This window comes from Phyllopteryx taeniolatus, chromosome 7 (assembly GCF_024500385.1).
Source record: "Phyllopteryx taeniolatus isolate TA_2022b chromosome 7, UOR_Ptae_1.2, whole genome shotgun sequence".
Classification (NCBI taxonomy): domain Eukaryota; kingdom Metazoa; phylum Chordata; class Actinopteri; order Syngnathiformes; family Syngnathidae; genus Phyllopteryx; species Phyllopteryx taeniolatus.
Window position 1 is genome coordinate 19,775,320 of NC_084508.1, and position 25,975 is coordinate 19,801,294.

Consider the following 25,975-nt stretch of genomic DNA (forward strand, 5'->3'; position numbering starts at 1 on the left):
GATTGTGTGTTCCCTTCAGTTTTCCAAACAGTGTAGGAGAAACAGCTTAAAATTAATTTTATATATAATAATAATAATAACAGTAAGAATATTACTACTACTAAGAGAAATAATACAGCCCAAATTGACTAATAGACATGCATTGTTGTAAACAACCAAATAAACCATAAATATACATTCACTGACCTGAGTTGAGCTGTTTAATGATAAAGCCAATTTGTCTGTGAAGCTCTCGATTATCCTCCTTACTGTAGCAGCAGAGGATCTCCTCCACACTCTTCACACAATTGAGCAATACACACATTCAGTTGGTTTATGAATCTGAGCTGAGCAACAGGAAAGCAAAACACAGCAGCTACAAACATCTTTGAAGACAATGTACATCTGCTAGGTGTGTTGTGACATTTAAGTTCCTATGCCATCAACTTTAAAAAAATATTTGTCATAATCTTTGATGTCCTTTCATGGGGTATGCAAGGTAATTTGGGTTGAAAATGCAGAGGATCTCCTTTTTTAAGCTATTCTACTTGGCCTTATAGACTTAGCAATTGAGACGGCACAATTTTGCATTAATATTTAAAATGTAAATAAGCTTTACTCTGATTTGATCGCTGTTATTCTTAATTTAAATATACAACCCCAATTCCAATGAAGTTGGGATGTTGTGTTAAACAAATAAAAACAGAATACAATGATTTGCAAATCATGTTCAACCTATATTTAATTGAATACACTACAAAGACAAGATAGTTAATGTTCAAACTGATCAACTTTATTGTTTTTATCAAATAATCATTAACTTAGAATTTTATGGCTGCAACACGTTCCCAAAAAGCTGGGACAGGTGGCAAAAAAGTCTCGGTAGAGATGTCGAGGATAATATACTGAGATGTCAGTACAAGTCTGCCAAAATAGCACTGAGAAATCAGTTCACCAGCTCCACTCGTATAGGAGGAATATTTTGACATCACCATATCAACGCTCCAGAATATAATTTATTATTATTTTTTATTTTGTTTTATCCGAAGACATCACGTTGAGCATCAGACGCCTTCTGCATTGACACGCTTGACATCACGTAAAAACGCACTGACACCACCTCAGTACACACACAATGAATAGGAAAGTGAGGGAGTCAGACCCCTTTCCAAGTGCAGTGTGAAAGAGCATTAATAGGGAACGTAAAGTGAAAAGGAAAGTGGGTGAAAATAAAAAGGGTATATTTTGAGGTTTAGGCTCGTCCTCCGCTTCCATTCACTTTATTGGACCTGCGTGCAATGTTCATCATCTGTGCACATTTTGGCAACAATGAATGCAAGCTTCATCCATGGTTACATTATAAATTCTAAAAAGAGTTGAGTATTTTTGTAACACACAACATAAACTATATTGCCAAAGGTATTCGCTCACCTGCCTTGACTCACATGAGGTCAGGACTCTGTGCAGGCCAATCAACTTAATCTACACCAGACTGTCATCCATGTCTTTATAGACCTTGCTTTGTGCACTGGTGCACACTCATGTTGGAAGAGGAAGGGGCCATCCATCCATCCATTTTCTGAGCCGCTTATCCTCACTAGGGTCGCGGGAGTGCTGAAGCCTATCCAAGCTATCTTTGGGCAGGAGGCGGGGAACAGCCTGAACTGGTTGCCAGCCAATTGCAGGGCACACACAAACAAACAACCATTCGCACTCACATTCACACCTACGAGCAATTTAGAGTCTTCAATTAAACTACCACGCATGTTTTTGTGATGTGGGAGATAAACCGGAGTGCCCGGAGAAAACCCACGCAGGCATGGGGAGAACATGCAAACTCCACACAGGCGGGGCCAGGGATTGAACGGTCCTCAGAACAGTGAGGCAGACGCTCTAACCAGTGGTCCACCGTGCTGCAGGAAGGGGCCAGCTCCAAACTATTCCCAAGTTGGAAGCATGGAATTGTCCAAAATCTCTTGGTATGCTGAAACATTTAGAGTTCCTTTCACTGGAACTAAGGGGCCAAGCACAGCTCCTGGAAAAAAAAACCCACACCATAATCCCCCCTCCACACAACTTTATACTTGGCACAATGCAGTCAGACAAGTGCCGTTCTCCTGGCAATCGCCAAACCCAGACTTGTCCAGTAGATTGCCTGATGGAGAGGCGTGATCAGTCACTCCAGAGAACGTGTCTCCACTGCTCTCGGGTCCAATGGCGGCGTGCTTTACGCCACTGCATCCGATGCTTTGCATTGCACTTGGTGATGCAGCTGCTCGGCCATTCCATGAAGCTCTCTGCACACTGTTCTTGAGCTAATCTGATGGCCACATGAAGTTTGGAGGTCTGTAGCGATTGACTCGGCACAAAGTTGGCGACCTCTTCGCATTATGTGCCTCAGCATCTGCTGACCGCGCTTCTTCAGTTTACGTGGCCTACCACTTTGCGGCTAAGTTAATGTCGTTCCTAAACGCTTCCACCTTCTGAAATAGAACTGACTGTCGACTCTGGGATATTTAGGAGCAGGGGAATTTCATGACTGGACTTGTTGCACAGGTGGCATCCTATCACAGTTCCAAATTGGAATTCATTGAGCTCCTGAGAGCGACCCATTCTTTCACAAATGTTTGTAAAAACAATCTGCAAGCCTAGGTGCTTGATTTTATACACCTGTGGCAATGGAAGTGACTGGAACACCTGATTCCAATTGTTTGGATGGGTGAGCGAATACGTTTGACAATATAATGTATGTATAATTCACAGACTATATTTGTATGACTTGGCGGCGGTTGAGACTCGCTCGCTTAAAACCACGCCGGAAATGCCGTGTTGCCGTTCAGCCAAGTTGAGTGGATGGGTACCAATCGCGAAGTTGGTAGGTGCTTGAATATTTAGTAGCTATTACAAACACACGGAAAATCTGATCCAGTCTTTTTGCAAACATTATGATGTTTATTGCCTTTTGCATTCAATTCAATCAAACCGAATAGATGTCAAACTTAAACCATGTCACAGACTCATTTTGACCTATGTTATCTGTAAAACACAAGGAAAAAAATGGATTTTGATGGCATGGGACCTTTAAAAGGGAAAAGAAAGGCTAAGTCAGCATTCTGCAAGCAGGTGAAGACATTTCCATTATCTCACCATCTCTTTTGCTTCCTGTCTCACAGAAGGGATACACAGGATGCTGTACAGGGCCCCATTCACATATGGACGAATCTGGAGAATAGAGACAGAAAAGGCAGATGCATCCTTATTTTCAAAATCAACAGGTTTACAGTAGAGGCTGACATTTTGTTAGGATTCCCAACAAGTCCCGCAGGTCCCACGGGATTCACGCTGGATGGGAGTGAATTTCACTATTAACTATTCACGGTAATTTGATTGGGCAGAAACTAGAGCGAACGTCACCAGGAGCGGTAGGAGCGAGAATGAAAGTCACCGGGAGCGGGAACAATAACAACAAAGTAACCGGTAGTGGAAACCATGAGGGGAATAGAAACCATGGTTTTCGCGGGATTCTGTCCAATTTTGGCTCGGAATTGTGGGAGCATGGGATCAATATCTGTGGGAGTGGGAGAGAGCGGGAGTAAAAATCCACTCCTGTGTCAGCCTCTAGTTTACAGCAGACACTGCAAAGTATAATGGAACTCGAAATAACACAATTTAAAAGGGACAAGTTTTTTGGAAATCATTTTACAGCCTCTTTCGCTCTCACACACGAACACGCACGCACGCACGGATTTGTCACCTCATGGTTATCATGTCCGAGGAGGTCAGTTAGAACCTTGAGCACATGCTTGGCATTTTCTGCACACTTCCTTTTTCCTGTATGAAAACAGCCATGTAACATGAACACAATCGTAAACAAACACAAGTTCACAGGATCAATGACTGCTCTGGCGGAATATTAAAAAAATAATAATAATAAATAAATAAAATTAAAAAAAGAAACTCAAATCTGGCTTGTTCATGTACAATATATCCCTTGCATGCACCTTTTGTTCGCAGGCACAAATTCATGAGAAGAGATGCAGAATACTCCAGTGTGTAATCGCTCAGACAGTCTGAGTCATGCAATTCATCCACCAGCCAGCCAATCAAATCATCTTCTACCATGGCTGTCTGCTGGTTCCTCCTATAAAAAAGATGTGATGATCATTAAATATTACATATTTTTGTGTTGACCTCTGTAAAAATGGATGACTGTGACATTGTTTTCTACACAGTGGGGTTTACAAACTCTCCATTACACAAGACTTAGTTTCTGCAGAGCCACCAGCACATTCTCTCTGGTCAAGGTGTCCTTCTCCTCCTTCCGGAGTGTCTTCATCAGGAGTTTTAGAAGCAAATGGATTTTGGAGAGGTAACCTCGCCCTTGAAGAATAAACGTAACATGATACATCTGTCACATATCCTGCAGTTGAAACCAGATGTTTACATTTTCTAAAAAGACACTTTTTTTCCTCACTGTCTGACAAGAAATCAGACATTTCCTGTTTTAAGTCAATTACGATTACTTTCGATTAATTTCGATATGTTAATTGCCAGAATAATGAAAGAAGGATTTTGGGGGGGCGATTTTTCATTACTTTCTTCAAAGTCAGAAGTTTATCAGTTTATTTTTGAAAGGGGACAATGCAATTTCATAAAACACATGAAGTACACATGGTTAAAAAGTGTACATACAGTTTACTACTATGCCTTTAAACAAACACTGCTGATGATGTAATTCATTTATATGCTTCTGCTTCATTTGAGTTAATTAGAGACACACCTGTAGATATAGTTGAACTAGGCACACCTGAAACACTCTGCTTCTTTGTGTAACATCATAGGAAAGCCCAGAGAAATCAGTCAAGCTATCAGGAAGAGAATTGTGGACTTGCACAAGTTTGGTTCATCCTTGGGGGCAATTTCCAAATGCCTCAATGCCATTTTCATCTGTTCAAACAATTATACGTCTACGTACAAGTATAAACACCAAGGGAATGTTCAGCCATCTTACTGTCATGGGTGTGTGTTGTGGTTGTTGTCTTCCCCCTGCCTTGTACACGCCTGCTCCTGAGAGCATCTTCCCCACTTGTGCCTTATTTACCCTAATTACCCATGCATTTAACCTTGTCTCTCATTCTTTCTGGTCACCAGTTCGTTGTACCTTGTCGTCACGTTCCAGCATTCCTTATTTCCACGTCACTAACTCATAGTAGGCCTAGACACTGTTTTGATTATTGACCTTGCCTTTTGCCTCACGTTTTTGGATACAGTTGCCTTTGCTGATTGCCTGTCTGTGTACTGACCCCTGCCCGTTTATTAAACTACTCTTTTTTTAAACTGTGCATCGTATTGGAGTCGTGCATTTTGGGTCCTGTCCTTTGTTTCGTTCATAATACGCTCAGGAAAGAGACGGGTTTTGTGGCCCACAGAGGAACGTGCTTTGGTTGGTCCGAAAGGTGAATATCAACCCAAGAACAAAAGCAAAAGATCTGGGAAAAGCTGGGAGGAGCGTGTCATTAACCACAGTGAAACCAGTACTGGACATTTCAACATGGGCTGAAAGGCCACTCTGCCAGAAAGAAGTCATTACTCCATAAGAATTACTCCAGATTACAGTTTGCAAATGCACACAAGGAAAAATATCTTAATTTTTGGAGACCTATCTTGTGGTCTGACGAAAGTACAATTGCACTGTTTGACCACAATGAGCATCGTTATGTTTGGAGGGGAAAAAGACGGAAGCTTGCTAATCTGAGAACACCATCCCAACTTTGAAATCCGGTCATGAGGAAAGAACATTATGTGGAATTACTGAAGCAACATCTCAAGACATCAGCCAGGAAGTAAAAGCTTGGTCACAAATGGGTCGTCCAAATGGACAATGACCCAAAGCATACTTCCAAACTGGTTACAAAGTGGCTTAAGGATGATAAACTTAATGTTTTGGAGTGGCCATTGCAAAGCCCTGATCTCAATCTTATTGAAAATGTATGGGCAGACCTGCAAAGGCATGTGCATGTGCATGCAGGGCGGCCTACAAACCTGGTTCAGTTAGACCAATTCTGCCAGGAGGAATAGGCCAGAATTCCAGCCAACTATTGTGAGAAGCTTGTGGAAGTATATCCAAAACGTTTGACCCAAGTCATCGTTTAAAGGCAATGGTACCAAATACTAATGAAATGTATGTACAATTCTGACTTTAAAGAAAGTAATTAAAACTTGTCTAAACAAACATTATCTTATTATTCTGGCACCTAGCAAATAGAACTCATTTTGGTAACCCTAATTGACCTAAAACAGGAAAAGTTAAATATGATTTCATGCCAGACAGTGGAAAAAAAAGTTTGTCATTTTATGTAGTGTACTGTATGTAAACATCTGGTTTCAACTGATCAAAATTCTTACCACTATTGTAAATTTGAATTTGACTGTTTTCGTTTGTGTGCCATTTTGTTTACATATAAGAGTGGCAAGTTTCTTCTATTGTGTGAGGTCCCGTCAAACTACATTCAGTACTTACTACAAAAGCTAGTCATTTTAAAGCTCTTTATTCTTTAAAAAAATTTGGAGGGGTCTCTAGTTCTAGTCTATGTTGGAGAAATAATTATATTACATTGTAGCTTAAACAACCATAGAATTTTGCTCAGTACATGAAATCACAAGTACAACCCCAAATCCAATGAAGTTGGGATGTTGTGATTGATTGGGTATAAAAGGAGCTTCCCTGAATTGCTCAGTCATTCACAAGTAAAGATGGGATGAGGTTCACCTCTTTGTGAACAAGTGACCCTGTCCCAGCTTTTTTGGAACGTGTTGTAAACATAAAAGTCTAAGTTAATGATTATTTGCTAAAAACAATAATGTTTATCAGTTTGAACATTAAATAGGCTGTCTTTGTAGTGTATTCAACTAAATATAGGTTGAATGTGATTTGCAAATCATTGTATTCTCTTTTTATTTATTTTTAACACAACTTCCCAACTTCATTGGATTTGGGTTTGTAAAAATGTATACCAATAAAAGAAATCGTTGCCTTCTAAAACAATTTTTTCACATACATATCTTAACAACTTAAAACAAATTATTTGTTATATATGAAAGGTCCAACAAAGGGCTAGAAAATGTAGTAAACCATTTATCATAGCAGACGCTTACGTGACATAGTTGGACACTTACCGACTGCAAAGGAGGCAAATGTATTGATGAGACGAGCCATGTACTGCCGCACCATTTCGTTCTTTGAAGTCAGTAAATGAAGAATAGTTTCCTACAGAGACAAGATGTGCTGGGTTTTTTTTTTCATAGATGATTTGAGATCAAATCCATATATACAATATGCTATGAGGACTGGTTGACTGGTTAGAGCATCAGCCTCACAGTTCTGAGGACCGGGGTTCAATCCCCGGCCCCGCCTGTGTGGAGTTTGCATGTTCTCCCTGTGCCTGTGTGGGTTTTCTCCGGGCACTCCGGTTTCCTCCCACATCCCAAAAACATGCATTAATTGGAGACTCTGCCCGTAGGTGTGAATGTGAGTGCGAATGGTTGTTTGTTTATGTGTGCCCTGCCATTGGCTGGCAACCAGTTCAGGGTGTACCCCGCCTCCTGCCCGATGATAGCTGGGATAGGCTCCAGCACGCCCTAGTGAGGAGAAGCGGCTCAGAAAATGGATGGATGGATGCTATGAGGACTTGGCTAGGAGTCACTGCAGAAAAAAAAAATATTCCAACCTGGCATTGATTGCTGGAGATGTACTAATTTACTTTACGATGACTGTTGCTCTCAAGCAAGGCACCTGCAGAAACCCGGACAACTGCTTGCTTGCGCAATCCATTTAATCTACCATCTCCCCTTTGCATGTACCTAGGTTGTGTATATGGTTGTTTGTATTGCTGGATGTTAAACTAGCCTAACTTGCATCTTATTGTGGTTTATTAAATTCATGATTAAACTTTAGATCAACATAAACTGCACAAGAAAATAGTTCTGTTTGGGCATTACAGGGAATTGTAATTACCGTAATTTCTCGTGTATAATACTGTATAATGTATAATACGCACCCCCAAAGTTGACTTCAAAATTCTGGAAAAGCCTTCTACTGATGTATAATGCATTTTTACAATGCATGATTTTGCTTCGACTCATATGATCAAAACATGAAGTATTATCTGTATTTTGTTACTTTTTCAAACAATTATTCTGAAGTTAAGCACTTTATTCAAGTACGTAATACTCTCTTTTTATTTACTTGCTCTTATTTTGAAATTCAGTCCTACTTTTAGTTAGTAAATGAGAAAGCAAACAGTTGTGCTCATGTTTGATTACCCAGGCAGAATTTGCAAGATTTGTACAATTCTTTAAATATGAAATAATTTAATTAGATTTTAATTGGATTCAAATTAAACTGTCAAGCTTTTCAGAAAAGCATTATCATTAAACAAAACATAACCATAAATAAATTAATGACGGTCGTTGTTCAGTCATCAGTCGTATTTAACAAAACAATATTTCACAAATTCTGCCTGGTTATATAAACTTATGAGCACAATTTTACATATATGTAGTCATATGTACCCCTGTCATATTAGAATGAAAGTGTAGGCTACACCTTTCTTCCTCTAGGTGGCAGTGGCATACTAGAATGAAAGTGTACAACTTTTTCATAACCTCATAAGGGGTTGTGGCATATTGGAATGAAAGTGTCCAGCTTTTTCATAGCCTCTAGATGTTCGACATACATATATAAAATGTGATTTTTTTTTTTCATGTTTTTTTCTCTTCTTCATTTCCCCCTATACCTATGTATAATGCGCACTATTGACTTTTGACAATTTTGGGGGGGGAAAAAAATGCATTATGCATTAGAAATTACGGTATTATTTGTAAATGTTCTGACACATAGATGTTTTAGATAAGCTAGTTCACCATGTTTTTAATACTTATGAGCAGGGAGAGCGTTTGTGAACCAATGACACTGCAAAGGTGCCAATTCACCCTTTGCAACATGATTTGAATGTAGAGAAAAGGTTGCTTTTTTAGGTACATTATTAAGTCATGTCTACTGCGCTGAGGTTAATGCTCTTAAGGTCCATCCGGCCATTCTACACGCTTGTCCTCATTAGGGTCACAGTTGAAGTTGGAAGAGGGGAAGGGTACACCCTGGACTGCTTGCCAGCCAATTGCAGGCTCTTAAATTCTTCCATACTAATCTAATGCATCCCCAAACTTGGAAGCATGGGATTGTCTTGGTAGGCTGGAGAATAGCCTAGTCTCCAAAATAGGTCAGCATTGTGTATCTTATGTTGAGTTAATAGTAACATTACCAATACGTCAGCCTTTGCATTATAACCTGAGACAACAACATCTGTTCAACATTTCATAATAAAGTAACAAAACACAAAGGTAATTCATGATAGGTTAGGGCTCCACCTGCTTTGTGCTGTTGCGTTCCAGTAGATCATTGCTAATGTAAGCCTGAAGCACAGTGTCCCTCTGTTCACCGGGAAGTGAGCGCGTAAGTCTCTAAAGTTGATTGACAGGTTGGGAAAGTCAATTTGACTGGCTCAAAGTTAGGAAACAACATGCAAGAGGTCAGCCATCTTACAACAGCAGTGTTCGAATAAAAAAAATTAACATGAAGTTCAGAGGAAAATATACAAACCCAGCGCAGCGCCTGAAGCAACAGGGACCTAAGACTGTCTGATCCTTCAAGCAGGTCCTTCTTCACCTTCACATAATCCAGAGAGGGCAGCATGGGCACTTCCTTAGCTCTGCTGGGGATTGTTAGAAAAGACATCCAAAATAAGTTTCATTATCAGGATGCACAAACGAACCATAGGTGCAGAAGACCTAAGAACTTACTGTGGGGCAATGGATGCTCGAAGTATTGAGGAAGCCTGAGGGAATAAAAACGTATATTGTATTACAAATTTAGTTAAAACTCGTCCAATTGTTTGGCAAACATGAATCATTACCTTTTAGTGTATGCTGTCTTGCGACTTCCCTAATGCTTCAGTCGTTAGTAATACTGTATATGGACATGCCTATGTCATGCATGTGGCTCAATTCCCAAATTTATGATTCTGATTGGAAAGATACCTCATGCAGACATGTACAACTCCAATTCCAATGAAGTTGGGACATTGTGTTAAACATAAATAAAAACAGAATACAATGAGTTGCAAATCATGTTCAACCTATATTTAATTGAATACACTACAACGACAAGATATTTAATGTTCAAACTGATAAACTTTGTTTTTAGCAAATAATCATTAACTTAGAATTTTGTGGCTGCAACACATTCTAAAAAAGCTGGGACAGGTGGCAAAAAGACTGAGAAAGTTGAGGAATGCTCATCAAACAGCTGTTTGGAACATCCCACAGGTGAACAGGCTAATTGGGAACAGGTGGGTGCCATGATTGGGTATAAAAGGAGCTTCCCTGAATTGCTCAGTCATTCACAAGCAAAGATGGGGTGAGGTTCACCTCCTGGTGAACAAGTGCGTGAGAAAATAGTCCAACAGTTTAAGGACAATGTTCCTCAACGTACAATTGTAAGGAATTTGGGGATTTCATCATCTACGGTCCATAATATCATCAAAAGGTTCAGAGAATCTGGAGAAATCACTGCATGTAAGCGGCAAGGCCGAAAACCAACATTGAATGACCGTGACCTTCGATCCCTCAGGCGGCACTGCATCAAAAACCGACATCAATGTGTAAAGGATATCACCACATGGGCTCAGGAACATTTCAGAAAACCAATGTCAGTAAATACAGTTCAACTTACACATCTGCTGAAACACATTAATGCTGAAAGGTACATTTTGGAGAAACATATGCTGCCATCCAATCAATGTCTTTTTCATGAATGCAACTGCTTATTTCAGCAAGACAATGCCAAACCACATTCTGCACGTTACAACAGCGTGGCTTTGTAGTAAAAGACTGCCGGTACTAGACTGGCCTGCCTGCAGTCCAGACCTGTCTCCCATTGAAAATGTGTGGCGTATTACGAAGCGTAAAATACGACAACGGAGGCCCCGGACTGTTGAACAGCTGAAGCTGTACATCAAGCAAGAATGGGAAAGAATTCCACCTACAAAGCTTCAACAATTAGTGTCCTCAGTTCCCAAACATTTATTGAATGTTGTTAAAAGAAAAGGTGATGTAACACAGCGGTAGACATGACCCTGTCACAGCTTTTTTGGAACCTGTTGCAGCCATAAAATTCTAAGTTAATGATTATTTGCTCAACACAAAGTTTATGAGTTTGAACATTAAATATCTTGTCTTTGTAGTGAATTCAATTAAATATAGGTTGTACATGATTTGCAAATCATTGTATTCTGTTTTTATTTATGTTTAACACAACGTCCCAACTTAATTGCGGTTGTAGGATAGGATTGTTTGGGTTAATGGAGAATAGCCATTGAGACCTAAATTGAATATTATATGAAAAATAATCGTCACCTTGGTAACTGACTGCCATTAATCCCGAGAAAAGTGTATGTTCTATTTGGTACTTGGAAATTTTTTTTTAAATAATTTATTGACTTTTGAGTGAAACATAATGTTTGTAGACTGTAGCATGTAGCTGTTATTGGCTAGGCATCTTTGCTAGTTATCAAGCTGTTGACTTGGATTTACCGAACACTTTAAATGTAAAGTAGATTACAGTTCAAAACTGCAGTGGAACTATGAAGCAAACAACTACAACAGAATTCTTTAGGGATGTCCCGATCCAACTTTTTCACTTCCGATCCAACAGTGAAATATGGGCTATGTTGACAGCTTATTTTGTATAAAAAGTGACCTTCAGCAAACCATCTCTCATTTCATTTGACAACTAGACTTGGTCTCAAATTACATCTAGTCATCTGCACAAAGAAACATAACCCAGGGAATACAAGGTTTACATAAGTGATGGCTATTCTGTAATTTCACCTTTACTATCTTGTAAAGCCATTTATTGTTCATGTTATCGACCACACTGACAGCTTTGGTCCGAGTTTCCCTATCATGTAAAACGCAAGATAGGTAACAAAACAAACTATACATTATGGTCAATCATGGTGTTAACGTTGGCACCTGGGCAGTGTACAGTGTTGCTTGTTTCTGTGAAGAAAAATGTGTTTCAGACTGATAATTTGAGCCACATTAGCAGCAAGCAGCATACGCTTACCCTCTGCGCCACGCCACCCATGATTATGTTAAGAAACATGATGGCTATAGAAATGCGCTCCAGTTGCCTCCTTTGAAATGGCTGTAACTTAAGCCAACCTGTTCAACTGCCAAAGCTCCTTTTTTTTAAATTTTAAATTTGTTTTATTTTTTTTGGCCGTTCTGGTCCTTCCACCGAATTCAATTAAATCCAGTGTTAAACAAATGGTCCTGGGAAAAATATGAAACTGGAAACATTTGCCTTAAAAAACAAAGGCAGGCAGAGGAGAGTTGGGGGGGAGAAGCAATGCATCAATCTTTGGAAGCAGGTGACTTTTATAATGAGGTGCATTTTAAAGGAAAGCCTGACAAAAGGGGTCATATATACGTTAAGTGTGGCCCTTTCAACAGGGACAATCTAGCAGGATTGGGAGACAAATAGGGAAGACAGATGGACACAAAGCAGTTTGAGATGGTTATTTGTAGTGAAGGCAGGGTACGAGGGGAAGAAAACATGATGAGACACAGCAAGGGGAAAGCGAGACAGTAATGAGAGAGTACAGGAACTCTGCAAGTGGTGATTTGAAGTAAAGATTAAAGCATGATAAACTTACATAGCCATCATCATAGGGACTCATAGAGTAATATCCCTTTGGGGATAAAAGTGTTATACACGCAAAAACACAAACACAGAGAAAAGTTGTTCAGTTCAAACCATAAAGTCTGCATTTAATGTTTAACATCTTCAATGTTTATTGTTATACAGACATGGAAAAAAAATATTAAACCTTGTTTTTTTTCAATTTCTTTGTCAATGCCTGGTACCACTAAAGGTACAAACCACAATTCCAAAATTGGGACATTGGATAAAATATCAATAAAAACAGAATACAGTAAAATTATTTGCAAATACTTTATTAAATACTTATTTGCAAATACAAGTGAATACACTAAAAAGACAAGATAGTTATGGCAGGGATCTCATTTGATGTGCGTCCCGCATCTGAGATGCACAAAAATGAGCAGGGATGCATAAAACATGGTGAATCTGCGTCCACAGATGCACAGCATTGCTTACCCACGTATGTGTGTGTTGCTTAAGTGCTTCAGCGAATCATTATCCACTAAAAGTAGGGTAGGTTATCGTTCCATAAACACAATGGACACGATTTTTTTTCCGGACTCAATACATTTTCATCCATCCATCCATCCATTTTCTGAGCCGCTTCTCCTCACTAGGGTCGCGGGCGTGCTGGAGCCTATCCCAGATGTCATCGGGCAGGAGGCAGGGTACACCTTAAACTGGTTTCCAGCCAATCGCAGGGCACATACAAACAAACAACCATTCACACTCACATTCACACCTACGGGCAATTTAGAGTCTCCAATTAATGCATGTTTTTGGGATGTGGGAGGAAACCGGAGTGCCTGGAGAAAACCCACGCAGTCACGGGGAGAACATGCAAACTCCACACAGGCGGGACCGGGATTGAACCCGGGTCCTCAGAACTGTGAGGCCGACGCTCTAACCAGTCGGTCACCGTGCTGCCAATACATTTTCATTGTTGTGACAACACTTGGCGCGCTGCGCACGACGCAGCGAGCTTCTGGCGTAACAGCTTTGACTCCGTTGAGGCACACACCTAGGACACTTTAGGGAAATTTAACTATTTTAAATTTGTTAGCACGTGAGCTAAATCTGGCTCGTTGGCCCGTGCCTGCGTCGGGTTTTCTCTGAGTACTCCGGTTTCCTCCCACATGACAAAAACATGCATTGTAGGTTAATTGAAGACTCTAAATCAGGGGTGTAAAACTCATTTTTGTTTCTCTTGGAGGGCCGTTACGGGTGTGAACCCATATGAATGTAGGATTGCCTCATATTATTACATATGCCCAAACTGATGGATAACTACTTTCAAAATCAGAAGCCAGTAAAAACTATTTGTTTGACTACAGTATTATTTATTTTAGAAAGAGGATCGGTAACAAACAAAATGCTTGCAATATCTCAATATTTTTAAAGGTGAAGACAATTTGCAATTTTGGTATTTAAGCAAGAAACACAAAGTGGCTGCACATGATTTGGTTTCGCGGGCCAGATAAAATGATGTGGCATGCCGAATCTGGCCACCGGACCACCAGTTTGAAACCTGTGCTCTAAATTGTCTGTAGGTGTGAATGTGAGTGCGAATGGTTGTTTGTCTGTATATCCCCTGCAATTGGCTGGCGACTGGTTCAGGGTGTACCCCGCCTCTCGCCCAGAGTCAGCTGTGATAGGCTCCAGCACGCCTGCAACCCTAGTGAGGATAAGCAGAACGGATGAGTGGATACTGCACCACACATTTTCAATTGGAAACAGGTCTGGACCGCTGGCAGGCCAGTATCGTACTCGCACTCTTTAACTATGAAACTACGCTGTTGTAACAAGTGCAGAATGTGGCTTGGCATTGTCTTCCTGAAATAAGCAGGGAAGTCTCTGAAAAAGACGTTGCTTGGATGGCAGCATATGTTGGTCCAAAATCTGTATGTACCTTTCAGCATTAATGATGCCTTCACAGATGTGCAAGTTACCCATGCCACGGGCACTAACACACCCACAAACCATCACAGATGCTGGATTTTGAACTTTGCCTTGATAACAATCCGGATTGGTCCTTTTCCTCTTTGGCCCATAGGACACAAGGTTCATGATTTCCCCCAAAAATGTAAAATTTTGACTCATCAGATCACAGCAAACTTATCCACTTTGCCTCAGTCCATCTCAAATGAGCTTGGGCCCAGAGAAGCCGGCTGTGTTTCTGGGTGTTTTTGACTTTCGCTTTCCATGGTGGAGTTTTAACTTGCATTTGTGGCCGTAGCAATGAACAGTGTTAACTGACACTGATTTTGTGAAGTGTTCCAGAGCCAACGTGTCAATATCGTTTAAATTATAGGTGTCAAATTCAAGGCCAAGGGGACCAGATCTGGCCCACCATTTCATTTTATGTGGCTCGCAAAACCAAATCATGTGTGCCAACTTCCTTAATTCTTGCTAAAAACTTTAAATTCTCATATGTAATAAATACATAAATTACACTAAGATATTTTAAGCATTTCTTGTTACTGAAACCCTTTTTCAGTAACTTGAACAATAGTTGAACATAATATTTTTCTTAACTTCTGATTAGTTATCCATCAAATTGTTGTGTATTATATGTGTAATAATACGGTGAGGCAATTTAACAATTATATGGTTTCACAATTAGAACCCTAACCCTAACCCTCTGAGGGAAACTAACTATAATGTGGCCCGCGACAAAAATGAGTTTGACACCACTACTTTACACAATGATGCCGGTTTTTAATGCAGTGCAACCCGAGGTATCAAAGGTCACAGACATTCAATGTTGGTTTTCAGACTTGCCGTTCATGGGCAGAGATTTCTGCAGATTCTCTGAATGTTTTGATGATATTATGGACCGTAGATGATGAAATCCTCAAATTCCTTGCAATTGTATGTCGAGAAACATTCTTAAAACTGTTGGATTATTTGCTAATGCAGTTCACAAAGTGCTGAACCTCACCCCATCTTGGCTTGTGTACAACTGAGTCTTTCGGGGATGTTTCTTTTGCGTCCAATCATGACCCTCACTTGTTTCCAATTAATCTGTGAAATGTTCCAAACAGGTGGGGTTTTTTTTATTCCTCAACTTTTCCAATCTTTTGTTGCCCCTGTCCCATCTTTTTTGGAACACGTTGCAGGCATCAAATTCAAAATGAGAGAATATTTGCACAAAAAAAAAATGTAAATAAATAAAAAAACAATAACCTTCACCAGTTTGAAAATTATTGTAGTGTAATGAATTGAATAGGTCTAAAAGGATTTGAAAACCATTATATTCTGTTTTTCTTACGTTTTAGACATCGTCCCAACTTCATTGGAATTGGGATTTGTATATTACCTGAAGAATACAATGAACACAACAGAAATTCAGCTGATTCCAATACATTGTCCTATTTGACATGCTTAAGCTTAATTATTATTGTAATTTGCAACTGGTTATCAAGAAAACCATGGAAAATGGCTAGATATTAGCTCTTAAATTGATCTCTATTTTTATGTTATCGTTATATTTGGCTAATCAAATGTACCTTTAGTTGTACCAGCCATTAAAACTGAAAAAGAAACTGAATAATGGTGGTCTAAAATTGCTCTTCCATTACTATACATCACAGCAAAATGCAGGATTACTACCCTAATAAGAAAAGTGCATACAATTGCCTGAACATCATTTTTAATACATTCATTTGACTCATTTGTTAATTTGAGATTCAGTTTCATGTGAATTACAACAGACCCCACCAATATATTGGAGCGTAGTTTGTCATGGATCTATCAGATAAGTGAACATTATTAGGCTACGTGTAAAGAGATTTTTCCACTCACAGTGCCAGGCCTGGTGAGGTCAGTCATCTGCACCGTGCTCTGCCTCATTTGGCTGCTGAACAGGCGAACAAACACACTTTGCAGGTACTCGGGGGATATCTGCAAAAACATAGCAGGCCCACTTGAGCTATAAGGGGAACAGTGGTAGCTGGACTGACGAGTGCACAAGCTTACGTGTTTTTTGAGATCGTGCTGATATTTTCACCTTGACTTGCAAGCAATGCCTTGAGTTAGGAACGCACTTCAGACCCTCCACTGTGCCAGTGAAGTAAAAAGAAATAAGCTACAACCTCGGTTCATGAACAAATAGGTTTACGAACAAGTTTTTCGCACAAATATTGCTTGGGTTCCTGAACTATGCTTCCTGACATCCACACGGAAGGCTCAGTTGTGCTTTCTCTCACATAGCGTAAACATCATTTGCTCCATAATTACATTACGCATGTCAGATCTTTTTTTTTTCTTTTTCTGTAACTTAGTCCTCAGTATGGATCAAAAAAGAGATGGCTGGCACTCACTTGGCCACACCATTTAAATGCACAACACATGAATGTACTAAAGTGTGTGTGTCTGTGTGCCTGCGTCTGTGTGTGTCCTTTGTCTTAATTACACTTCATAAAATCAGTTGATTTCTTTGTATTCCGTTTTATTATGTTTATTTATACTTTGATTTTAAAATACAGTGGACCCCTGTTATTCGCAAGGATAGGGACCAGGCCAGCCTGCGAATAGTGTAAACCTACAGATAACTGATGAAAAATATATATTTTTAAAAAAGAATTCTTCATTAAGCGGTGATAAACCGCAATAAACAATTTTCGGGATTGGTTCTCCCCCAATGAGACGAAAACAAAAATAAAAATGAAAAAAAATAAACAATTGAATTATTATTTTTTTTTATCTGTGAATCGGTGAACTCACGGGTGCTGAATCACAATTATGTGGTGGTCCACTGTATAGCGCAAATTTCTTTTCCTAAAAGCATGTAACAAAACAATTGTGGTGTTTTTGAGGGGGTTTAATGGCATTTCCACTCATTTGAAAGGCAGAGATGATTTGAGATACCGGTATGAGTGATTAGAGTTATTAGCGTGGTCACAGAACAAATTACTCGTAAGTCAAGGCACTACTGTGTGGCTATACTGTCGTTTTGAAAACAACAACCAAAATAAAAAAGAAATTTGACTACAATGAGGCATTTTCTTTTCACTGTGTACATGTTTCATTTGTACTTGCCACTTTGAATATACAGTATAACCTTTAGCCACTATTACATTTTGCGTTGTTGCTGTGGGCATGTGTGAGTTAGCAATCCAATCTACATTTTTTCCGTTGATGGTGGCTTCCAAAGATTCAACCAGCTCAGCAGCGATGCCAATGAGCTGGTAGTAGTCTGCTTGCATCTTGCTGAACTTGCGCATGTAGTTGGCGGAGCACAGCTCTGACTCAACCAGCTGTACCTGGAGCTGCTGCAAGGCTTCTGCGCGAAGCAAAATTAATTAATAAAAGGTTTGATTTGAGCGATGCACAAAATATATCATACGACAACTGCATCCTATAGAATATTAAATAATCCTTCTGCCCCTTTGAATTATAGTGGTACAGGAGTAAAACATTAATTTGTTACAGGATTTACAAGGTGCTCATTGATTAATCACCAAACACATCCTTAGTAACATCAGAGGGACATTTACCTTTCGAACTCTTTCCACCCTCCTTCTGCATACCGTCTGTTAAAGAACACACGTCAGAAGTAATCATTTCATAAACATTCCTAATGTGTCCTTTCCCTCAGTGTGATAAGACGGTGCATAAAGAATATATGAGATGTGAGTCAGTACATACCACATCCTGTTGGAAGCTAGCACTGGCTTCACAAGGACAATTTGTACAGGATTAAAACAATCTGTGTTATGGCGTGACAGCAAACTGGTGACAATATGTGATTGATACTAGTTTGTTTTGTAGGAAGGGATGCATTTCTTTTTAGAAATTCTCTTTGACCAACACCCTTGTATGGACAAACACAGCTGTCATGCATGAGTTACATGCCCTTAACAGTGAATATCTTCTGGTTAAATTCATGAATGACAAATAAATTTGCCAAGCAAATAATCTATTTAATGTGTATGTAAGCATTTGACACTTCAGCTGTGTGTGTTTGCGCAACGAAATATTTATTATATACCTGAGATGACCTGAATGATTTGGGTTATGCTATATGTAGAAAAAAATTAAGTTTTCTCTTTGACCTGCCCTTAAGATGTAGAAAAAAATAAAGTTTTCTCTTTGATCTGCCCTTGAGATCTTAGTGTAACTAATATGTTAATCGATAGACTTTGATCACCAGCTGGTGAGGATGTGGTTAAGTTTCATGAAGGTTTATGAAGGACGAAAAATGATCTCTAGATTTTCTAAAGCTCAACAATGTTTGTCACAGAGCTGCCAACCAATAGAAATTCACTTCCAGAACAATATGCCAAATTTGTCTGAATTTTCATATTTTCCAAATTTTGTCAAGAAAATTACTGCGGGACAGTTATTGCATTATATTATGTAATAGGATAAGAATAATTATGCATACTGCTCAACTGCACAACATAATAATTACTTTATTATAGTAATCATTAATAAATTATGTCTTTAATATTTGTTATCTTAATATTTTTATTGCATCAACCTTATAATGGCGGACACAGTTGCAGCCTGCATCAAATTACAGTGGGGCAAAAAAATATTTCGTCAGCCACCAATTGTGCAAGTTCTCCCGCTTAAAAAGATGAGACAGGCGTGTCATTTTGATCATGGGTATAACCTAACCTATGAGAGACAAAACGAGAAGAAAAAAAATCCAGAAAATCACATTGTCTAATTTTTAAGGAATTTATTAGCAAATTATGGCGGAAAATAAGTATTTGGTCACCAACAAACAAGCAAGAATCTTGGCTCTCACAGACCTGTAACTTCTTCTTTAAGAGGCTCCTCTGTCCTCCACTCGTTACCTGTATTAATGGCACCTGTTTAAACTCGTTATCAGTATAAAAGACACCAGTCCACAACCTCAGTCACACACCAAACTCCATTATGGCCAAGATCAAAGAGCAGACAAAGGACACCAGAAACAAAATTGTAGACCTGCACCAGGCTGGGAAGACTGAATCTGCAAGTAGCTTGGTGTGAAGAAATCAACTGTGGGAGCAATTATTAAAAAATGGAAAACATACAAAACCACTGATAATCTCCCTCGATCTGGGGCTCCATGCAAGATCTGCCCCCGTAGGGTCAAAATGATCACAAGAACGGTGAGCAAAATTCCTAGAACCACACAGGGGGACCTAGTGAATGACCTGCAGAGAGCTGGGACCAAAGTAACAAAGGCTACAATCAGTAACACAGTACGGCGCCACCATACGACTTATTTTCCACCATAATTTGCTAATAAATTCTTTAAAAATCAGACAATGTGATTTTCGGGATTTTTCCCCCCCTCATTTTGTCTCTCATAGGTGTGGTATACCTATGATGAAAATTACAGGCCTCTCTCATCTTTTTAAGTGGGAGAACTTGCACAATTGGTGGCTGAATAAATACTTTTTTGCCCCACTGTATATGAGACTTCAACGTGCCATCGTAAAAAAATATCTGTGTCTGTGGATTAATGCGCCTATACCGACTCTGTTTTCAACCTTTGTTATACAAAAAAAAAAGCAAGTCTATTATATGAGATTAATCAGATTTCAAAAGTCAATTAAAACAGCAATCTATTTGGCGGACAAATAACATTGCTCATAGATTTAATTGTATAGTTTAGATTTCTATTTTGTGAATGGACTTGTATAGATGTATTCTCTTGCAAGCTATTTATATATTTTTTTTTTCCTGTATTCACTATTGCTGCTGAAATGATGACAATTTCCCCATTATGGGACTACTAAAGGTTATCTTTTATTACAAATATTTATTATTAATAATAATGGGCGGCACGGTGGACGACTGGTTAGCACATCTGCCTCACAGTTTTGAAGATCGGAGTTCAAATCCCAGCCCTGCCTGTGTAGAGTTTGCATATTCTCCCCGTGCCTGCGTGGGTTTTCTCCGGGTACTCCGGTTTCCTCCACCATCCCAAAAACATGCGTGATAGGTTGATTGAACTCTAAATTGCCTGTGGTGTGAATGTGAGTGTGGTTGTTTGTTTATGTGCCCTTCGATTGGCTGGTAACCAGTTCAGGGTGTACCCTGCCTCGAGCTCGAAGATAGCTGGGATAGGCTCCAGCACGCCCGCGACCCTAGTGAGGATAGGCGGTACAGAAAATGGATGGATGGATAATAATAGACTTTTAACCTGATCCCATTCTCAGATTATGTCTCCAGCGAAGTATTAATTCATTTCCATTTGAGATGGCATCTTGTGAGGCCGTGAATTATTTTACATTTATATCTCCAGATGCGTATTAATTGGCTTAATATTTTGTTGGTCAAACTTGGTTACTCTGTTATAACGCAGTTCCAGCCAGACCTGTGTGACGGGTGTACTGTACCATCCAGTCACTTATTTCGGTGTTTTGCGTCTTCTAAATGCTATCTTGTCAAGCTTAGCATTTAGCATCACGCTTTTCCGTCTTTTCCTACCCACTCCTTGCCCTTACTTCGTGATAATGTAAACAAAGTGTGTAAGAAGCATGGTAAGAAGTGTAGTTTATACGCTACCATGGAGGCGATGATCAGTGACTTACCATGCATTGACACTGGACGCAAAGAGAACTTTCAACTCCACAGCTTGGCAGCCGGGTGGCGTCATAAAATAGCGTGCCCCCAAGCAGCTCTTTTTCTCTCTCTCTCTCTCTCTTTTTTTAAACAATCTAGTGTTTATTTAATCAAATTCATTTATGAAATTTTCATCACGGTGGCTGGACACATTGCCTTACTGGCCGGTAATGTCGGATGCTGTATTTTTTTATATATCCGATACAATTGGTGTTATGGCCGTAATGAGTCAGCGCTCAGTGACTTCTGGAACAAAATACAGACATTCTGGAACATTTGGCAGATCTGTTGTTATCCTTCAGTTCCATTTTTGCTCCGCAGGGTTTTTTGTAGCTCCAGTATTTTTATATGAAAATTACCCAGGGAGTGTGAATGTAACATGGAATGACCAGACTGGGATAATTAGATTTTTTTTAAGCAATAATTCATGCTCACAGACTTTCACCTTGAATTCCGAAATGAGTAAATTTATCCTCTGTCATCTGGTGGAACAAAATTTGATTTTGGCAAGTAAATGTAAAAATATAATTCAAATTTAACCAGTGAATTCTAATTTTCATTTGCAGTAAAGGATACATATAATGTCAGCAGCCTCGGGCAGTTTGAAGGCTTCAATGTCACAGAGAGAAACTCGTGAAGTCTATTCTTCAACTTTGCTATCCAGGTATCCTAGAAAAGATTATGTTCAGTGAAAATCTGCCTCTGAAAAATAATTACATTTGGTCAACAATGATATAATAATAATTTAATTCAGAACCTGAAAGAGATCCTTGAAGAAGGGATGAATGGTGGGATTGGACACAAAAGGCAAAGCATAATAAGGCAGAAACTCTGTGATTTGACTCAGTGCTTTCCCACGTGTCTCCAGGTATTTCTTGAAACAAGAAATCCTCTCTTCAAACTCTGCCTGGTCCTGTAGAAGACAGTCAGATTCTATTAATTCGTGCCACGCTTACATTTTAGGCGAAAGACCAATGGTAAACGGTAAATGGACTGCACTTATATAGCACTTTATCTACACTATCGCAGTGCCCAAAGCCCTTTACAAAGTCTCACATTCACCCATTCGCACACATTCATACACGAATGGGTGACTGCTGCCAGGCCCAGTAGGAGCAAATTAGGGAGCAATTTCTTGCCCAAGGACACTTCAACATCCGGATAGTCGGAGCCAGGATTCGAACCAGCTACCCTTCGGTCACTGGACAACCCGCTCTATCTACTGAGCCACAGCATTAAAAAAAACTATACAGTACTGTACATTAGTTTCATGAATATGTCTCTTGACCAGCAACCACTACCATAGCATAATTTTTGGAAAAGGGGGGTGGGTCATGCATGGGCCACCCCCCCCAAATGACTTACTGTGCCCCCCCCCCCAAATGAGTTGTGCCCTGTCAGAGGTCTCTGCAGCGTAGCCTTTTCGTGCCAATCTTTTATAAATAATTTAATCAGTCTAAATTGATTTATTTCAGCCACTAACAAAAGAATAAGAAAAAACACCATGGGGCCACCGCGCTGGGCGATTGGTTAGCACGTCTGCCTCACAGTTATGAGGACCGGGTTCAAATCCCGGCCCCGCCTGTGTGGAGTTTGCATGTTCTCCCCGTGCCTGTGTGGGTTTTCTCCGGGCACTCCGGTTTCCTCCCTCATCCCAAAAACATGCATGGTAGGTTAATTTAAGACTCTAAATTGCCTGTAGGTGTGAAAGTGACTTCGAATGGTTGTTTGTTTATATGTGCTCTGCGATAGGCTACCGAGCAGCTCAGGAGGTACTCCGCCTCTCGCCTGAAGATAGTTGGGCTAGGCTCCAGCGCGCCCGCGACCCTTGTGAGAATGAGCGGTGCAGAAAATGGATGGAAAAACGGTGTTGATCATTTGCATACAGTCACTTCCGGTCCAAGTACGTTTTGCGCGTCTCATCAGTATGATGACTGCTTTCAAACTTAGCCCGGCATTTAGCGCCTCTGTAGCAGCAGCAGCCCCACGTTTGAGGGACGTGACGTGACTAAAGCCAGTGGAAGGACAGTAGGACACCGTCGTCAGCCTGTCACATATGGAACAGACTCACCTCTTTTAAAGAAAAGACGTAATTTACCCAGTCTCCACCGTTAAATACATGTTTTATAACAATGTTGAATGTGTGCGCATGCATGCGTGGAATATTGTTGTGTGTGACTGTACGTGCACCTGGTGTGCCAAACCTATTTCCTTAGGCTTTAATGAGTGTGTGTGTGTGTGTGTGCCGCCATGGCATACTTATTTTATAAGGCATTTGTGTGTGCACACAGCCAGTGCGCTCTCATTTTTAAAAATATTGTAATCTGCCCCTAGGCGGCACGGTGAGGGACTGGTTAGAGTGTCTGCCTCACAGTTCTGAGGACCGGGGTTCAAATCCCGGCCGGCCCTGCCTGTGTGACGTTTGCACGTTCTCCCCGTGTTTACTCCGGGTACTCCGGCTTCCTCCCACATCCCAAAAACATGCATGGTAGGTTGATCGACGACTCTAAATTGCCCGTAGATGTGAATGTGAATGGTTGTTTGTTTTTTATATGTGCCCTGCGATTGGCTGGCAACCATTTCAGGGTGTACCCTTCTGCCCAATGATAGCTGGGATAGGCTCCAGCACTCCCGCGACCCTTGTGAGGACAAGTGGCTCCGAAAATGGATGGATGGATGGATGGATGGTAATCTGCCCCACCACGCCAACCAAATGCCCACCCATTGGACGCGGTCTGGCGCCGACAATAACCACTACCAAGCTGGTTTTGAGGGGGCGGTCCTGTCTCATGCAAATATGTCATTGCTGAGTCTAAAGAAAAAAGCGAGCATCCATGAATACAGTAAAAGAATCAATTGTATTTTCACTCATGGAGGTTGCACTCCATCATCTGAAAGACCAAGGTATTTAAGTAGCGTTTGGTAGATTTGGCAGTGGGGCTAAGATACGACATCTTGCTAGGGCATGAAATTAGCATCTCCATAATGCTTGTCTTCATAAGGAAGCATAAAGTGCTCTAAAATTTACTGGTAAACACCTGTGTTAATATTGGACTGCAGAAAACACAGTGGAGCAACACCTGCGGATAAAATGGCTCCCGAAACCATCACTGACTGTGGGAAACTTTACATTTAACTTCAAGCAACTTGGATTGTGTGCCTCTCCACTCTTCCTAGAGAATCTGGGTCCAAATATAATGCAACATTGACATTAACTGTACATGGAACTGAGCACTCGTCCAGTTCCTTAACCTAGGCAAGACGGTTCTGGAGTCTGTTTCAGGAGTGGCTTGACACCAGGAATGCACAGAGACTGTTGATGCACTGATTCTAGCCTCAGGTCACTCCTTGTGAAGTTCCCACAAATTCTTGAATGGATTTTGCTTAACAAGCCTCTTAAGGCTGTGGTTATCGCTGTTGCATGTATATCTGTTTTTTTTATTTTTATTTCAACCACACTTTTCCTTCCTTGAGCAATAACCTTTTGTCACTTGCCTTCCTTGTTGAGTGTGTCAATGACCATCTTCCAAACTACAGTCAAACCACCATAGCATTCACCATAATCATGGAGGCTACTGGAGACCATTTTAAGGCTCAGGAAGCCTTTGCAGGTATTTAAAGTAATTAGAAGATTAGAGAGTTAACATGAAGAGTTTATTGAGATCTACCTGAATATAAAGTACAGGGAGTTCATAAAACCCCTTCACAATTGAGCAAAACATATACATTTTTTAAAAATTTATTTAACTTTGATTTGTCCAGGTTAGGGCGGCACGGTGATCGACTGGTTAGAGCATCAGCCTCACAGTTCTGAGGACCCGGGTTCAATCCCCGGCCCCGCCTGTGTGGAGTTTGCATGTTCTCCCCGTGCCTGCGTGGGTTTTCTCCGGGCACTCCGGTTTCCTCCCACATCCCAAAAACATGCATTAATTGGAGACTCTAAATTGCCCGTAGGTGTGACTGTGAGTGTGAATGGTTGTTTGTGCTGGATAGGCTCCAGCACGCCCGCGACCCTAGTGAGGAAAAGCGGCTCAGAAAATGGATGGATGGATGGATTGTCCAGGTAAGGCAATTGAGAACAGATTCTCATTTACAATGCCGACCCGGCACCAGATGGTGTGCTGCTATGAGTTAATGCAAATAAAGCATTATATTGACACTGACAACCAATTACTTCAGTTCAATGAACCATGAGACTAATAATAAATATATGACGTTACGTATAAAGTTTATTTTATTGTGTGAGGAAGCACGCTATTTGACGAGCTAATGATGGTTGAACACTAACAAGCAGCAGCTCGCGCGCCCTCCAGTGGCCATCAATTTGTAAAACAATTTTGTGGACACCCTGTATGTATGTCTGGCACAATATATAGAGATTTGCTAGACAAAGTATGTGAACCCTTTGGAATCACCTGGATTGCGGCATAAGTGGGCCATAAAATGTGCTCTGATCATCTTCCAAGTCACAGCAACAGTCAAAGACAGTCTGCTTAAATTAATACCACACAAAAAATGCTGTCATGTTCTTTATTGGACACACAGTGCAGCGTGGAAAAAGTAGGCCAATGACGTTTTCACAAATTATTCAGAGGCAGAAGCCAGCCAACCTACGTCAAATTCAAGGGACAAGATTGAAGATGT

At 40.3% G+C, this 25,975-nt stretch overlaps 1 protein-coding gene across 6 annotated transcripts in view; it reads right to left on the reverse strand.

The window, feature by feature from the left end:
- LOC133480344 (lisH domain-containing protein ARMC9) overlaps positions 1–25,975 on the reverse strand; it is a 45,329-nt gene that overhangs the window by 15,007 nt on the left and 4,347 nt on the right. For 3 of the 6 annotated variants that reach the window (XM_061778215.1, XM_061778210.1, XM_061778216.1), the window contains exons 4-18: positions 22,089–22,244; positions 21,908–22,000; positions 18,262–18,286; positions 17,890–18,047; positions 16,568–16,666; positions 12,756–12,791; positions 9,838–9,872; positions 9,638–9,749; positions 9,406–9,498; positions 7,156–7,246; positions 4,236–4,359; positions 3,981–4,120; positions 3,734–3,810; positions 3,127–3,201; positions 187–277 (exon numbers count right to left, since the gene is read on the reverse strand). In XM_061778215.1, coding sequence (XP_061634199.1) covers positions 187–277; positions 3,127–3,201; positions 3,734–3,810; positions 3,981–4,120; positions 4,236–4,359; positions 7,156–7,246; positions 9,406–9,498; positions 9,638–9,749; positions 9,838–9,872; positions 12,756–12,791; positions 16,568–16,666; positions 17,890–18,047; positions 18,262–18,286; positions 21,908–22,000; positions 22,089–22,244 — 1,405 coding nt within the window. The remainder of the gene's footprint in view (positions 1–186; positions 278–3,126; positions 3,202–3,733; positions 3,811–3,980; positions 4,121–4,235; positions 4,360–7,155; positions 7,247–9,405; positions 9,499–9,637; positions 9,750–9,837; positions 9,873–12,755; positions 12,792–16,567; positions 16,667–17,889; positions 18,048–18,261; positions 18,287–21,907; positions 22,001–22,088; positions 22,245–25,975) is intronic. The other 3 variants (XM_061778211.1, XM_061778213.1, XM_061778212.1) reach the window with 3 other exon arrangements.